General features: G+C 45.6%; 1 protein-coding gene across 1 annotated transcript in view; it reads left to right on the top strand.

Moving 5' to 3' along the window:
- LOC144152170 (DDB1- and CUL4-associated factor 6-like) overlaps positions 1-17,546 on the top strand; it is a 29,587-nt gene that overhangs the window by 5,221 nt on the left and 6,820 nt on the right. Inside the window, exons 5-13 of the mRNA XM_077683386.1 lie at positions 630-848; positions 5,283-5,418; positions 5,826-5,986; positions 7,252-7,314; positions 8,137-8,236; positions 10,794-11,060; positions 12,769-12,982; positions 15,601-15,851; positions 16,659-16,758. Of these exons, the coding sequence (XP_077539512.1) occupies positions 630-848; positions 5,283-5,418; positions 5,826-5,986; positions 7,252-7,314; positions 8,137-8,236; positions 10,794-11,060; positions 12,769-12,982; positions 15,601-15,851; positions 16,659-16,758 (1,511 nt within the window). The remainder of the gene's footprint in view (positions 1-629; positions 849-5,282; positions 5,419-5,825; positions 5,987-7,251; positions 7,315-8,136; positions 8,237-10,793; positions 11,061-12,768; positions 12,983-15,600; positions 15,852-16,658; positions 16,759-17,546) is intronic.

Here is a 17,546-nt window from a genome sequence, read left to right as displayed (position 1 = left end):
TCATGTGGGTGTGTGCAGAAAGGTTGAGGTCTGTAAAGCCAGCACCCCTCAAATTTGTCTGCACGTATGCATGTCCCGAAGTCTCTCCACCTCCTAAACATTTCACTTCTCTGATTTTTCTTGTCACCATGCTATTGTAACAGAACAAAATTGAAATGCATTGGAATTCATTCATGGCAGAGTCAGTAAGAGTATATGGGGACAGATGTTTGATGTACCATACAATTGCAAATATGCACACTGTGCATACATGCATGCATCAATGTCCTCTTCCACTGGTTTAGGCCAGGGGCAAGTATCTTTCTGACTTTTGCCTTCTAATTATAATCCCACTCCTTCTACCTTGTTGAGAAGGAATATCAATCCGCAGCCTTTCTGCCGAACCCTAAACCCATGGAACTTCCATGCTAAAAAAGGGAATTGAGCCCAGGGGAATGCTACTCTTCTGAAATTAAGCTTTGAGGACCAGGATTTCTTCGGTCTCTTCAATATTTTACAGATGGCAATGATGATGGGAAGCCAAGACATATGTGTATGAAAGCGTATACGAACAGATGGATTCTTGCTTGGAGTAAGGCACGCGTGTTACTCCACAATGGAACAATACCTGACTCAGTGTCGACTTCCAGGTCGTGTCCTGTTCAGGAGATGGAGCCATCCTCTTTTCGGACGTTGAGCGGCCGGAGACCAGCCTGCGCAACCTGTTCAACTGTCACTTTGGCACTGCATACGAGATAGCGACCGTGCCGAACGACCCCCACAGCTTTCTGTCGTGTGGCGAAGATGGCACCGTGCGCTGGTTTGACCTGCGCACTAAGACAAGTTGCTCGGCTGACGACTGTTCTGAGGTTTGTCTGTAGCATTAATTAGCGTTGTGCTCTACGCAGTATTATGAGAGAAAAGCTTAAAAACCGAACACACACATAGAGGGAGATTGGCAAAAAAAAATCAGTTAATAAAGTTGCCTGATGTTTTCAGTGCAAAAGCACCCTTCCCTTCCTCCCTGTATTTTGCAGATGTAAAATAAAGCCTCAGCAACACCATCACTGTTGCTAAAAGGCCAGCTGAACTGCTACTAGCACAGAGTGAGAAAGGGGTGTGGAGATGCGGGTATACACCGGCCTGGCATTAGGCCTAACGTTAACGCTTTGGGGATTTAAGAACATTGCCAAAAATTACCTGCAACTTTACCTACAAGTTTGACGTTGCTTGGCAGGTCGTTAGGCTTAATGTTAGGGCTGCCAAATGTTAAGCCTAAATGTAAGCCTAACAGGGGAAACTGGTCAAGGCTCTTAGAATAACGGAGAGAAGATGGAAAAGACACAAAGGAAAATTGACAATAACACTTTGACACCCTTGTCTTAAAGGGACAGACAACTGATTTTTGTAGAGTCCATGTCCTCTAGCTCATATGAAAGCCAGCGCTTCAATAGTGGGGTAACCACGAGAAATTTTAAAAGAAATGGGTGGAAATAATTTTACTTTAGCACTAAAATTTCTGAAACCGGAAGGGCGGCGCTATGTCGTTTCTAAACGTGACACTACCGCACATATACAAACAACTACGTCGTTCTCAGTGCATGACTCAAAAACCGCATAAAGGAACAGGAAAAGCTGCATTTTATTGTTTTATCTGGGGTCAAGTCTTTTAAACACCCCTTTCATCTCAGATGCATTGAAAAGTATGTTGCCGCACGGCCCACTGTCATGGTTGCCAGCATTTGTTTTGACAGGATTCATAAGGCGTGTAGATCTGAAAATTCTTCTTTCAAATGTTCTAAAGCTCTATTGGGAAAACAGTTTTGGTTCAGGGTGTTTCAAGTGTTGCCTTTTTATTTCGGATAGAGAAACATACACTCAACAAAAATCGGTTGGCACACAGGTGTAGATGCCCTCTGCAACTCAAATCGAGCTCGCTAACACTAACGCATACCCACAAAGGTGTATGCGTTAGTGTTCTGAGTGCACACACAAATACGTGTGTGTACTCGTACCCTGTGTGTGCTCTGAAGCCGAGCTGAGTGTTATACCGTATTTGCACGTAAATAACGCGACCTCGAATATAACGCGAGGCGGGCACTTTTGGTCCTTCCAAAAATGGAAAAAAAAAAAAAAAAAACATATTACGATTATAATGTGAAGTTGTCATGAGGGCAACCGGCCTCACGAGCAAGCTCTCTGGCTTTGAGTTGCACGGGCTGAGCTTTTACAGGCAAAAACTGGCCGCAACGTTCATGGAAAAATTCTGCAAGATCATTCTCAAGTTCACGGTAGCAGTCATTCTTGGGTCCATGGAACGTTTCACGAGGCAGTGTGGCTTGACAGATGTGATCACAACACTTCCTCCAACCTTGAATGGGTGACTCGCTTAGTCACGACGCACTTGAATTTCCCTTCTCTTCGGACAGCAGGATTGTCTGTTTCTTAAATGCAGCGGCGTACTAATTTTGCCTGTTCATTGCAGCAGCTCAGAAGGCAGAAGCAAGTACGATTAAGACAAAGCACAATGAGGAGCCAATGCTGCGCCGCACACGCGTTAGCTCTCGCCTCCGGACCAGACCGCCTGGTCATGTGACCACTAACAACCAGTCGTGGGCACGTTACCGAAAAAAAGTAACAGTGTTACAGTTACAGTTACCTAACCCAAAAAAGTAACTCTGGTACAGTTACAGTTACCATTTTTCCAACAGTAACTAGTTACAGTTACAGTTACTGCAAAAAAGTAACGTTGTTACTTTTCCGTTACTGTATAAAACTAAGTAATAGCTAAAAAGATTTGGCTTATTTAATAAAAACGTACGAAGGCAGGCATGCAGGTAGTAAAAATTAACCTAGTAAAGCCTACACGAGGGGAACCTAAAGTGATGCACTCTCATGCCCAGACCAACAATCGTTGTGTACGCCTCATTTTTTTTTATTACGGAAGTTTTGCTATCCGTCATAAGGAACTTTGTTTTTTTGTTGCTACACTCTCGCAGCAAGAAATTTATTTGCAAACATCATTGTAGCATAGAATTAGTTGTTTTTCAAAGTTGGAATCAGAGAGTCCGAACTTATACTGTACAAAGCTGGAGGACGACACAGCCGAAACAATCTTAACACAGCTATGCACATTGGGACCCAGGCTGGGCCCGCAGGCCTATTGGTATGGGCACACTGCATTCTACGGCCCTTGCAGGCTTGGGTCTCCCAGAATATGTATGCTAATAAAGTATTATTATTATTATTTCAATGTCAACTTAATTTATTTTCTCCTACAATGCCGTCGCTTGACCGCCCCGCGTAGTGAGAGAGAATGGGAAAAAGGGGGCGGAGGTGGCGGATCGACGGAAGACCCTTGGAGGAAAGGGGAAACGGATGTGGGAGTACTTCGGTTGTCGAGGTGTTTTTGAAAGCGCTTCGTTAACTTTTTATTTCGTACTTGTGGTCGGAGATGGGGACCAATTTGAGCCGTTGCCGAAGCGACGTTTGTCCGTGGGCCCTCGGAGTCGTTCTCCCGCCCCAACCCCCAGCCACCCCCATCCCCGAAATGAGACAAGATATTTCCAAAGGGAATAGAAACTGAAATGAACGCTTTACTGTTTTCCCCCTCCTCCTTCTCCCCCGTCCTCACAAAGGCGGATTTTGCCGTCTCGACCGGAAAACACTGCTTTCACAATCCCAGCCTTCCACAGCAATCACGTCGCCGATCCCAGGAACCCCTCCCTTCGTTTGCTTTGAGGCGTAGGCCGAACGAAGCTCGCCCAAGTATTCCTTGCACCCAACCTTCAGGAGCAGATGTAGCTACTGTTTTAGTTTCGGCCACAGCCCTCGAAACGAAGTCTCGAGTCTTTCCATGAACATTTCTTTGTGCAGTGGCAGTGTGGTCAGACGTCTGCCGGCCAAGATGCTGGCTGGTGTGAGGGCAGCCGGGGCCATCATTGTTGGGGTCGTCGTATGTGTAGAGGGGCATGAAATTTATTACTTCCTCGACCTCGTTCGAGCACTGTTGACAGCTCTATGAAGCCTCTAGACGAGGGGTGACAAACGCGTGGTGCAAATACGGCCAGGGGTCTCGCACAATGGTCGCAAGCAAGTGCGACTTGCGAATCGAACACTTTAGAGTGCGCTTAGGGCTGGACGAGCGCGAGGCCTCCGAGAGACTCCCCGCGGCGTTTTATGACCCTGCAAATGGGGCTGCACGTCGCTAATTAGAAATAGATGCCTTGACCGGGGTTTTCCAGGCTTCCGCGAAAGTGCAGAGGTTTCAGTGCGTTGTGCGGCGTTTGTGGGTGTTTGTTTTCCTGTTCGCCTTTGTATTCCTGTTTGCCTTTGTTTTCCTGTTAACTGCACTCCAGATGTGGCGAAAATGGTGCAGCCGCGTATCGGACTATAGGTTCTGGCGCGTCAACATGCATCCACGTGCGCTTAGGCGCGTGTCGCAGGGTATGGGTGAGAGCGATGTCGCGCTGCTGAGGAAAATACTGCAGCTTAGAAACTTCGAGGCCTTAGTGGACCACGTGGAACACCACGCACACGTGCACGCTTAAACATTTCTAGTCCACATCTTTTTCACCCATGCAAAGGGAGTGAGCTGGCATAGATGAAGTAGACGAAGGTTCTCCGAAGGAAAAGCCGAAAAAGTGAAATGCGCAAACTGTACAACGATCGTTAATGAGTGCTGCTGTTGGATAATTTTTTATAGAAACAAAGTAACTGTAACGATATTTATCGTTACAGTTACTCAACAAAAAAGTAACAGTGTTACAGTTACAAGTTCCTCTAACTTAAAAGTAACTAGTTACAGTTACGAGTTACTGAAAAAAGTAACTAGTTACCGGTAAAGCGTTACTAGTAACTAGTTACTGCCCAAGACTGCTAACAACGTAGCCAATGGCGTTACCGGGAGAAGCCCGCACCGAAGTTGGCGCCGAAAGCAGCGAGCTCTCGGCGGCAAAAATACGAGGGTAGAGCAGCGGGTTCGCAACTCGCGTTCCAGGCATAATAGTACGAGGCACGTGCCGAGGACGAAGGTATTTTAAGAAAGAATTGTGAGAAAAAAAAAAAACACCCGATATGTTCGAGTCCGAACATAACATTTCGAAGGAACAAATTGTTGAAAAAAAATTTGCGTTATATTTGTGCAAATACAGTATATTCACGGTGTAGCATGCCTGCTGCGGCGTATTAGACATGGGTTTCAAAGCTGGAATGTATGCTTCTTTCGCATGACATTGTGCGTTTGGAGCAACCAAACGTTCATTTTTCTGGTTTTCTTGTGCCCCTGCCCTTGCTGCTTTCAGGACGTCCTGATCAACTGCCACCGTGCCATCACGTCGATAGCCGTGAATCCGCTGACGCCTTTCTACCTGGCCGTCGGATGCTCGGATTCCGCCGTCAGGGTGTTCGACCGACGCATGCTGGGAACACGGGCAACTGGTGGGTGTCCTATTCTTCTCTGATATGCCAAATGAGAGGCTAGCACCCGTGGTCTCCGACACTGAGCTATGTACTATTGTCACAAAGTGTTGCGTATGCCTGGGTCCAACGAAGACCTGCATGTACGTATGTATGTAAGGCCCAGTAATATGACAAGTACCCTCAAGGAGAGAAGTTTGAGTTCACTAAAACACAAGGTTGGGCAAGTTGGTGCATACTTTTTTGAAAAATCGTCGCCGTAAAAATTGTCAGCTAGGTGCCTTTTATGTGTTGCTGGCCCTATTACACACACACGCACACACACAAAAAAGAAACAAGGAAACACCAGAAGCTCAGCACTTTCAGAGGTTGCCTTTAAAGCCAGTGTGTGCATTGAGAGCCATCCTTGAAATCTTTCTCCTCGGCAGGTAACTTTATGAGCAACAGCATGGATGCCATGACCTCGCGTCTTACGGTCCCCGAGTTCGAAGGCCGCAGTCACCGCATCACCTCACTCACGTACAGCCCCAACGGCCAAGAGATGTTGGTCAGCTACTCGTCGGACTACATCTACCTCTTCGACGCAACGGTGAGTGGCGGCACGTTCTCCAAACTGCCTCTGCTAGTGGCTTGCCTTTTCTGCTGCAAAGCTTGAACGGTCTTATTGATTCCACAGAGCAGTATCACTGTGCTGGGGAAATGCGGGTAGTCTGAAGAAGCCTACTCCCCAGAAAAACGTGCAGGAAACTTCCTGCATTGCTGCCTTTTATGCGCCATTATGCAGCATTAATTAGGTATGTCTCACAGAATAAAATGGATTTTATGGCTTGCTCCAATGGCTGCGGATAAGCTTGTCACTTGATGGCTTGGCTTTCTCTCCGACATCACTTTAACCCTTTGCGGTTTGAAACTTTTACCCACTTTCCGGCCATTCCGGTCTGAAAACTATTTTGCCAGGTTCTGATGCCGCGATGAAAAACACAAACTGTGCATTAACAACTTGCAGGATATTTGTTTTTTTCTCTTGCATTCTGCTTGCAACTCCTTCACTGATATTTGAGCAGCGTGTGAAACCGCTCGAAGCACTCTCCTGGGTGCAGGCCAGGGTTGTTACTGAAAGGTTATGCAGAAAAACAGAGTTTTTCTCCTTCCCTCTTTTATTTGGTATCACCACAAACAGCACAGTCCTTGCTGCTTCGGCCTGAGAGCTCGTAGATGAAATGGCTCATCCCATCTAGCCTTTCCTCACACTCCATGTGGCAGATGGGCCCTGCTTTTTGGATCGAGCCCTCAAGCCACCCACGATCTGTTGGATGAGGTTGCAGGTGTCGCTGCTCTTTCTCGCCATGATTCTGCAGCCGCGTGTACCTCAAAATAAAACTGGAAATGAGTGAAGTCAGGCAAATTATCCACGTACGCCGTAGTCCGCAGCGCGTGGTCGTGCACTGTTTCCTCGTTTGTCAATAGAGGTTCCATCTCCACCGCCATCTCGGGGTCTTCGTCACTCACTTCTGTTGAATCACTTCATCACTATCTGATGGAGGCACGTAATTTTCTTCCTCACTGAAGTCGTCATGCTTTTGCTAAGTGCACCACCGTAAAACACACGCGATGAGAAAGCAGCCGTGCGTCTCAGTGAACAGTGCGCACGTGAAAACACTCCGGATTCCAGAAGGCTTGTACTGAACATTGTGCTGCACCCTTGTGCGAAAAGAAGAAAACGTCAACAAACAAAGTTCACTTACTCCTCAAGGGATGGCGCATAATGTATATGAAGAATGCGGGTGCATTGTAGGGAGAAAACTTTGAAGTGTTTGCCTATGTGATGCATTAACATGTACAGCTTGAATGCAGGCAAGCGGACAAGAGGACCCGAAAGCGTGTGGTGCCGAGGGCAGGAGCTGCAGTACTGGAGAGGTGATGTGGCCATTGCGTATTTTGCTTGCGTGGGAGACACGAGGTAGTGAAATGAAATCTCGCTATACTGAACACTGATATACCTGTGTAGCGATTGAGATTTGAAATAATGAAATGAAATAATGAATGAGATATGGCAAAATAACTTTGAAGTTTGGTTGGTTATGGTGGCTTGTTGCAGTTGTTCTGGTTATGATGAGACCTAAAGCACAGAGTTCAGAATGTTATTGGCTATAACGAATTAATTTTTCATACCATGTGGCTACATATAGGATTCATGCTAGTGTGGAAGTAGGACTTCAATAATTCGCAGAGTACAACTTCAATAATTCGAGATCACTTTGTTCTGGATAACAAATAGTTTGTTTTATGTGGCTAAATATAAGATTCATGGTAGTGTAGAAGTCGAACTTCAATAATTCGAGATAACTTTGTTCTGGATTACAAATAGTTTGCTTTTTCTTCCTGTAATGTGTTTTGTGTTGATTTTTTTTCAGATAATGTATTTCACTATATAGCTTTACCAAAGGTAATCACGCTGAACCTTGAGAAATATATTTGCAAAACAGGTCATTGTTACTTCTTTTCAAACTTGACTGGGCAACTGATCGTTTTCATTCTTTGTGGCCATAGATGCCCATTTTCACTTGTATCTGCACCTTGTAAGATGTCTCAATCTGCCATCTATGGGAGTAGTATACATATTGCATATACGCACACAAGTGCTGTCCAGTCTCTATATTCTGAGTCTTCATTCTTACTGCATAGTAACATCCAACGACATGTGTTGATTGTTTGTTTTTGTCCTGCATTGTCCTGCAGAGCAAGCAGAAAGACTGTCATGTGTCCATGAAGCGCCTTCGAGTCCGTGGTGACTGGTCAGACACTGGGCCCAACGCCAGGCCAGAGTGCGAAATGAGAGGTGGGTGCCTCAGTGCTGACAGTTGAGGCTAACTGCCTGGCTTGGATTGGTGACATAGCCTGGATACAAGTGGGGTTTGCTAAGGAAGCGCAAGTGTCGAAAAGGATAAATGGAACGTGTTACTACCATAACATATGTTAGTGCACAGTCACCATACTACTTTAAGAAAAAAAAAGGCACTTCTATCTGATTGATATGATAAATTTGACAGTAAATTTCTGGCTAGCTAAACACCCAGGATTGCATAGTCATTAGGTTACATTTCATCCTGCTTGGCCTGCACTGCTAAACGTCACGCTAAAGCTTCCCTGTCCACATTGTTACATTGGCAAAGGCGTCCCCATACTGAGCTCTGTTGCCTCTGCCATGCGTGGTCAACGAGTGGTAAGCAGAAGTGCTGCCTTGGGGTTGGCGACAAAGATCTGAGAGCAAACTTAACAGGTTTCCTTCGTGGCAAGAGATTAACATCGACAGTACAGGAACAACATGGAGTTGACGTGTAGAGTAGCACTCTTATTTCAGCCGCCAAAGTCGACTGATATGAACTACCAAGATGGTGGAATCTATACACAGAAGCAGAAACGGTTGCACTGCTTTCTAGGGCTTTTTGCACACGGCCCTACCAAAGTACAGACACACAAGAACTCTCTTTCCAGGTCTTGTGATAGCCGGTGCACATTGAGTCCGAGACAGGGTGTAAGGCGAGATCTCAGCAGGCAGCGTCCGCTTGCAGAATTAAGTCTGAACACAACCCCAGTAGAACCAGTTTGTTCCGGACTTTGCAACTGCCGCGGGCGTGAATCGTCCCCAGCAAGGGCCCGCACGGCGGACACGCTCCGGCGTGTCGTGTTGGAGGAAGATCAGCGTTACTGCAGTACATGAGAACGTCACCACACTACACCAAACTAGTAGCACGTGCGCATAGTGTAGCGGCGCACTGAACATCATGCGCTGTGGTATTGTCTAAGCATCCCTATGGGTACTTCCCTTGCATGTACTATCTGTATTAATTTGTATTACCTTACCTGCATCGTTGTTTGTTATTTCCCTTTATTACCTATCCCTGTCTTGCTTTATCATGCTTTATTCATATTCATATTACTCTTCCCCTGTTCACCGACCCCTGGCATTGTGCTGTTTGCTGTTGCCCAAGAAATAACTTTCCAGCCATCTGTCGCTGGGCCAATATCTGTGCAGTAAAGTAATAGGCCCCTGTCATTTGTCCTTTTGAACAGCTCCAGGCAGCTCCATATTTTATGTGCCCATATAATTTCTGTGGTGGGAACAGTTCTGGGGTGCCCAGAAACTGCTCAGTAATCCAGAGTTACTTAGTATACACCAGGTGTGAAACTGCCCGCGCACCCTATGTATCAAAAACCAGTCCACAGTTGCCCCCCCCCCCCTGGGCTAAGGGCAAACAGGGGCCAGCATGGGGCAGGTCGACGCCTGCCATCTGTTGACAAAAAGTTGAAGTGGTGGTACACTGTATGTGGCTGCTGCCATAAGTCATAAAAGCAAAAACCATAGAAAAATAACTAAACATTGCATAATTTAATGTTACTTAATATTAAAAGCAAGCTTTGTTTCATTGAGCTCTGTTATTAAAAGTAACCGTTTAGCAAAATTCGGTTTTTGCTTCCTAGGTGGCCTGCCAATGCACTTGCCCCTCAGCTTCAATGAAACGGGTGCTCGCGCAGCCCGGATTCTGAAGTGGAGTTTTGCAAATGGTGTACAGGATGTTACGACGATAATTGTAACACTTTAAAACTTTTTCCTGAACGAACCCGCTGCTCGGCTTGCGCTCAAACTGCACACGAAGGTCACATTTCGTGGTTTATTTTGTTTGACACCGGGAAGGACGACGGTACTTGCCTGTTTATCCTGAAAAGAAGTAAAAACGATTTTTGCGTACCTACATGCGAGTCAGTGCAAGCTGATCTTGGAACGACGGCGCCACCTGGGGTATGCAGAGCAAAACACACGTTTGGGATTCACAGTAGGAAGGAGCCAAATGAGGTAGCAGACGATTAGAAAATCTCTTTCGTCCCTAGTTTATGATTATCACAAATAGTTGCTTAACAGCTGATACCAATCAATAAAATATCCCCACGGTTAATTGTTGGATTTTTTCCTCACCTGCTTTCACATTTTCTGATCGTCTGCTACCCCATTTGGCTCCTTCCTGCTGTTGGAGGAGCGGGAATCCCCATCGTCCGTTTCGCTCTGCATACCGCAGGTGACGCCGTCGTTCCAAGATCAGTGTGCACTGGCTCGCGCGAACATCCAAATCGCCACCATTTTCCCACAGACTAAAATTATTTTTCTTTATTTTTAGTATAAACAGGTAAGTACCGTCGTTGTTTCTGGTGTCAAACAAAATAGACCACAAAATGCGAGATTCATGTGAAGTTTGACCGCGAACCGAGCAGTGAGTTGCTCAAGAAAAAAAATTTAAAGTGTTCCAATTATCGTCGTAACACCCTGTATATTGTAGAACTCCCCTCAAAGCGGCCCTGGAGAGTCATATAAGGGCGCCCCCTTGAATGTGCCCTTTCAGCACTTGGCGAGACGCAGCCACGGTCCCTGCACGCCAGCCTGATGCAGCGCATGTCAGATGTGCTGACGCGCATGTTCAACTCCACCACGGCGGCGAACCGGGCGGGCGGCGGGGCCTCCTCCTCTTCCTCCATGAGGCCCCGGGGGGCCTCCTCGCTCTCGTCCTCGTCTTCGGCCTCGACGGGGCAGAGTGCGGGTGACAGCTCCACGGACGAGGATGCTGAGGCCACCGTGGCGAGGCACTCCAGGAGCTTGAGGCTCGCAAGAGGTGAGGAGCCCTGCCTGTGTGCTTTTCTGCTTCATCGACGTTAAATGGGCCTTCAAGACAAAATGCAAGTTTAGTTCTTTGAAAAGACTGCTCTGTCTTGATGTAAATGACACCAATTATCAAACAAATAATTGAGATATTAAGAAAAACAGGCATAGCGATTCTCTTTCCACTTTCTAGTGATTTCTCTATGATGTCACAGAATCTTGTTTGTGCGATTGGTGGCCACAGACCTATGCCACTTCCAAAAAAAATCCCGGGCATCAACGTGAAACCTGGTGAGGGGCGAAGCATGCAGTGTATAAGTGTATTCTTGGCGCCTTGGCGTTTTTGCACACGGAGATGAGACCGTCGGGCGGTAGAGCTGTATACAGCTTTGCTGTAAAAGTCTCTTGTCTTTGAAGCACGAAGCTCTCTGGCGCGAGGCGTAAACGAGTGTCAAGGTGTTTTCTTAGTACGTGTTACGTTTTAGAGCGAGGCATAAATGAGTTGCCTGGTGTTTTAGTACGGTGACTGCATGAGATGACGATTACGACGACAACAGGAGACGCCAACAGCCCCAGCCCCTAAGGGGCTTTGACCCTAAAATATGGCTAGGCACTTGTAGTGGGGCCTCTAGTCTCGTTTGGTTGTATCACTTGAATGCTAACAGGTTACAACACTCATAACAATGTCTTTAGTGCTGGCCCATGGTTACATCACTCCTGCCAATATTATGTGACCATAGTGGGAAAATAGAAAGATTTTCTTTATTTCTTGCTTTTTTTTTTTTGGTAAAAAAACAACTTTCGTGGCTGGAGTGGAGATTGGAGTGAGTTAGGTATCAAAGGCTAGTTCTTTCGAATTGGACGAAGTTGTATTTTTGTCTTCATAACACCTTTAAGCACTTTTCAGAGGAATTGAATTAAACTTGGTTGCAGTAGCAACTGAAATTGCTGAATTGGGACACGGTTGTTTTGGCTGAAGATGCCAGTGGCTTGCAGTACAGCCGGTAAAAGGCTTGTCTATAACACAGCGTTCGTACTCTCAGCCCTATCCTGCCCCGCCGGAGCGGGATTTGAATAAAACTACTGCAGAATTCTGAAATCTTAGCCCTTCGCTTTTGCCTCCGACATGTTTGGAACGAGTATGTTTCGGCAGTTTTCGGATGTAGCTGGTTGAAGTCGAAATCACTGTTATAGACAAGCGTTTTACCGGCTGTACATTAGTGTTGGCAGTGAGAGACACACACTGTTGAACCTGGTGGCATGCTGGAAGTACCCACTCAAGTTATTGTCGCATTTTGTGCATCCAACCATTTTGATGTTGTTCTTATAGTCAGGCTTAGGGACCTCTGAAAGTCTACTTTCCCACATAATTTGACTGTGAGCTGATTGGTGTTGCATTGTCTCATTTTTGCGCCATGTGGTGTCCCTGCACACAACGAAAGAAAACAGGACACTTGTAGATTTCACAGTCCGCGTGAATAAACATTGTTCTGTTTTGCAGTCTGTATGCATAGTGTTGTACTATTCCGAAAAACTTGGCAAGACAAAAGTGCTTCGGGGCTGTTCTGTCACATGACTAATGTAGTTAGCTTTTGCAGCAGCACGAGCTTTTGGTTGGTTGTTGAGAATTTAGGACCTTAATATAATCAGGGTAAGATTTGTTACAGGTGGCAGTGTTTCTAATGCTCTTGCCTACAGAAGTTGTGACGCACTGCTTGCAGCAATCAAGCAGCGCATTCGACGCAAGATGGCCAGCAGGGCTGCACAGCAGAGTTTAGCCCAGGAAGGCGCCGAGGCCGCCCCGGGTTCCTCTTCCTCGAGCGCTGCGGTGCTCGACTTGTCTCAGGCGAGCGCTAGCACGTCGGGCCAGGCAGCCTCTCAAGACGCCGAACGGCAGCAGCGGCTCCGAAGCAGCGCCTGCCCCGCGTGCGACAGGTGGGTGGTCCCAGCTTTTTTAAATGCACTGCCTGGGCCAGACAAGCACCCGTAATTACTGGAACACCAGACTAACTTAAAATCCTTAGTGGTCCTGGTGACTTGGAATGTGTAGTCATTATCTTTCAACGGCATCAGAACTCATTTCATTTGGATATTTCTTATGTTCATACAGGCTTCAGATTTTACAGTCCTTCCGTTGTGCAGAACATTTCTTACTAGATTTGATTCAGGTATAGTGTTGGCTGTCTAGTTCTCTCTTGCTACGCCCAGACTACATTAAGTTGATGGATTGATTGATTGATTGATTATAGGGTTTAACGCGCCGACGCAACGCAGGCGATGAGGAGCACCGTAGGGGAGGGCTCCATATTAATTTTGACCACCTGGGGTTCTTTTAACGTCCACCGAAATCTCGTACTTATGGGTGTTTTTGCTTTTCACCCCCATCAGAAAAGCGGCCGCCGCGACTGAGAATCAAACCTGCGTCCTCGCCTTAGCCACTGAGCCACCGCGGCGGGTGACTACATTAAGTGTTATCGATAGATTTCACAGCACTAAGCAAGGAGTGATGGGAGAAACAGAGGAGAGCCAGTACTGACTTCAGCTGAGGTATTTTAATGAACCTCAGCAAATCGCCTGCTTCAGAAGCAGGGGATTACACCTGTGCCTGTTTGTTAAGTAAACCTCAGCAAAAGAAGTCAGTACAAGTCTTGAGTCTGCCAGGCCTTGCTTTTTGTGCTGTGAAATATCGTGGTCATGTGGTGCCAACTTACCCATGCACTTTAGGCAGGTTTGAAGATGGAGGAGTGCAGTGTGTCGAACCAAAAAAACGCTGGTCCGGCTACGGTTCGGGTTCTGGCAAATTCATTTCGTTCTAGTTCAGTTCCGGCTCGACTAGATCATGTACCGAACCGGTTCGCGAACCAGTTCAGAAGCATGAACCAATTTGTGAACCGGTTCAAAGAGCTGAATTAATAGCGAAGTGCCAAAAAACAGTTGTGTAGTCTCAGCCACGATAAAAATCAAATACAATTTTTCTCCATTCAAAATACTGCTTTTTTCAAATAAAAGTGCGCAATTTTAAAGTCAGGTTCAATCAGCTTGGTCATATATTAAGGAAGACATACCAGCCAGTTTTTCGCACAACCCTTGTGTCATCCACATAAAGCACTGCCCAGAGGCATGACTGGGATTTTCTTATGCCTCTTGTTGCATTTTATTGTACAATTTTAACGTTAACAAGGAGTTGACGCACTGCTAACTCTGTCTTAATTATTTCCCTATTATGTCTCTGCTGACACTGTATAGTGAAAAATTTGAACGTTTTTGTATGTTTCTTATCTTTTCTGGTGAAAGCCACGTCCTTGAGGCCATAATGAAGTCAAGCAAGTTACTAAAGGCTAGTTCTTTCAATGTGGCAAGGTGGGCTTTGACCTCATTGTCTGTAAAGCCCACCAATTCGATCGTGAAGGAGGCGCAGCAGAAAAATATAGCCAACCACGGGCTGCGGCGACTTTGGTATTGGGCTTGCTACCACGTCAGCCAAAAGAGAATGCTGCTTGCATCCCTATATCAAAACAGTCTACTAAAAACTTCCATATGAAGCACACACATGCATGCATGCACTCACGCGTGCACTCACATGCAACAGCATGTTCTATCTATCTGTGAAGAGTAGCTTTACCTATATAAGAGACCTTAGCACAAAAGACTCTATAGAGGCAATCACTGAACTATAGAAAGTGTAGTACCCAACGCTGGGCACATCTCTCAATTCTAAAGATTGCTATCTCTCGAACTTCGAATTGACACTCGAAATTTTCAATTGGCATGTGTCTTCTGTTGTCCTCCTGTTGTGTGTTTCTTATTTCCGTGGCCTCTTTTCGCGTCCTGTTTCCTTCTTTCTTTGCATGGGGTTCGCCTCACTTGTATAAAGCAGATGCCACAAACAAATTTAAAAAATGCGGTTTCTATAGTCAGCGCAAGTGTATGCCTCTTTCTTCCTCTGTCCCGTCTGTCGTGCTGTTTACATTCTCACGATTATGTTCCAACCTGCCGAAATTTTAGCATTTTTGAGGCTCTACAAGTAGGCATATTGGGGGTTTGAGCATTGGCTGGTACGCAGTGCAGCAATCTTGCAGTCTGATTACCCTGCACAGTTTCAGCAAGGGAAAGGCAATGTCGCTGCTACAATCATCTGCCAGGCTGGACTGAGATGTGTGACATTTCTTTTTCCCAGCCTTGCTCCCTGCTTGCGCAACCAGCAACAACATCTTATTGCAATACTGGTGCACAATCTTTTCCCAGTATTTCTGCCACGAAGAGAGCATTTTGACTAATCCTAAGGGAAAAGGGCGCGAGGGATTGTGAAGTTGATGGTGCTTGAGAGAAAAAGCCCCAAATGGCATTGACTGCCTGTTATCAACAATGGGTTATTTAACCGTTTTGTTGCAAACCGGTAACCGTTATTTATTTTTTCGGTTCAGTTCAAGTTGGGGTTCAGCGGGCTCAAAAAACAATGGTTTAGGTTCATTTCCGGCAAAAATACCATTTCAGTTCCGGTCCGACACCTTGGAGGAGTGGCATCATGTCTGCCCCCCCTTTCTTGGTTGCAGTGGTGGTGGCAGCAGCAGCAGCAGCCGGCAAGAAGCCTCGAGGCCTAGCCCACGCTCGTTGCTAACAGCCGGCCCCCAGCACTCGCCAAATCCATCAGACGATGACGACGATGCCGCTTTCCAAGACTCGGTCGAAAGCATCTCGGAGAACGAGTGCTTCCAGTCAGCCGCGGAAAACATCTCGCCAGCCGGGGAGAACGGAAAGGGCGACGGGCTTCTGGAAGATATCTCGTCAGCGTCCAAGGACATGGGTAAGCGATGCATTCCTTTGTTGATTACACATTGAGAATTTCTTCCTTCATTATTTTTATTTTTGCAAGCTGGAAATCCAGAAACTAGGGTAGGGCACTCGAAATTAAGCACTGAATGCACTTTTGTTTTTTTTTTTTCTGGGCGTGGGGATTGAGAATTGTGTTTGTCTAGAACAGCAGGGTGCCTAATTAAACTTTCGCGAGTGTTGTGTTTGATAAGGCGCATAATTTAGTACCCTGCTTTACATAGTAACCACAGTGTTCAAATTAAGCCATGCAATTTATTAAAAAAAAAAACATAAGCTTGTCTTGTTTCCACGCCTACTAATTCAAATGTCTCTTATAACCAATTGTCTCTTGTAGCAGTGTCTCATTTAACGAGGCTTTACTGTATTTTTACAGTCTCCTGGGCTAATCCAAAACAGATTGCTTGCATTAAACACGTTTAGATCATTGTGTCCTGTCAAATCAGAATTTCAAATTGGGTCTTTAAATTAAAAAAAAAAAGAAAAAAAAAGTCTGAAGCTGTAGAAGTTTAAAGTATGTAGCACTAGTTTTGCAGTGATGCACTCAAAAATAGGTACTTTGGCATTGAAAGCAAAATGGTTTGCATGTTTAATGTTTTTTTGCATGTAGAATGTACCCAATTTAGATATGAACTGTTTTGCAGTGCAGTGAGTTGTTGCCAAATTGGCTTCGTTGTTCGAGTATTGTTCTACCGATAAACAACCCATGGGTCTAACTATCTGTGCCACACAGCGAGTGATGAAGGAATTTCGTATGCTATGTTGGTGGTTTTCTGTGTAGGAGGAGACGCATGCGAACCGGTGAGGGACGCCAGTGCTGAAAATACAAGCGAGGACGAGAACCCGAATCTGAACGACGAATCCTCATTTCATTGGAGAAGGTGAGTTTCGGTTCTCAGTGATGACGGACATCTCAACTACAAATAGGTGGCTAATACGCTAAAGACGCGTTAAGGGGGGACACTGCTCTTAAAACAGCTTCCTTTAGTTGTGAAATAAACTTTGTGAAACTTGCCAGTCTTGCTGCTTTTTTTCCTCTGATTTCAGATATGGCACTATTTTTTGAGTAAGTCAATTAGTTCTCGCAATAATTAGAGATAATTGGCCATTTTTGGAGGAACAACAGACAAAACAGTGCTAGTCACATAACTGTAATCTTTATATTTTCCAATACTATGAACCCTGGTGAGTGCAATAAGAGAATCGGTTTTTTTGGTGCACCACACAGAACTAATTTTACAGCTCATTAAACTTCGGTGTTTGAAATGGGCACTCAAAATGGTTCCTTGCCACTGGTGCCACCAAAGTTTAATGAGCTGTAAAACTAGTTCTGTGTGGTGCATCAAAAAACCGATTCTCTTATTGCACTCACCAGGGTTCACTAGCACTGTTTTGTCTATTGTTCCTCCAAAAATGGCCAATTATCTCTAATTATTGTGCGAACTAATTGACCAACTGGAAAAAAAAATAGTCACATATTTGAAATCAGCGGAAAAAGAAGCAAGACTGACAAGTTTCACAGAGTTTACTTGACAATTAGAGGAAGCTGTTTTAAGAGCATTGTCACCCCTTAACTCAGTGCTCTTACAGCTCCAATTTTTGGATAACTCTAGGATTTTTGAAATTCCGAACCAGGCTTTCATAACATCAAGTATAGTTGTGCTTGCTT

The sequence above is a fragment of the Haemaphysalis longicornis genome, unplaced genomic scaffold, assembly GCF_048455015.1.
Source record: "Haemaphysalis longicornis isolate Haplotype H1 unplaced genomic scaffold, Haemaphysalis longicornis Haplotype H1 scaffold_9, whole genome shotgun sequence".
Lineage (NCBI taxonomy): Eukaryota > Metazoa > Arthropoda > Arachnida > Ixodida > Ixodidae > Haemaphysalis > Haemaphysalis longicornis.
The sequence above is the reverse complement of the archived record's forward strand: the minus strand, read 5'-3'. Positions and strand labels throughout refer to the sequence as shown.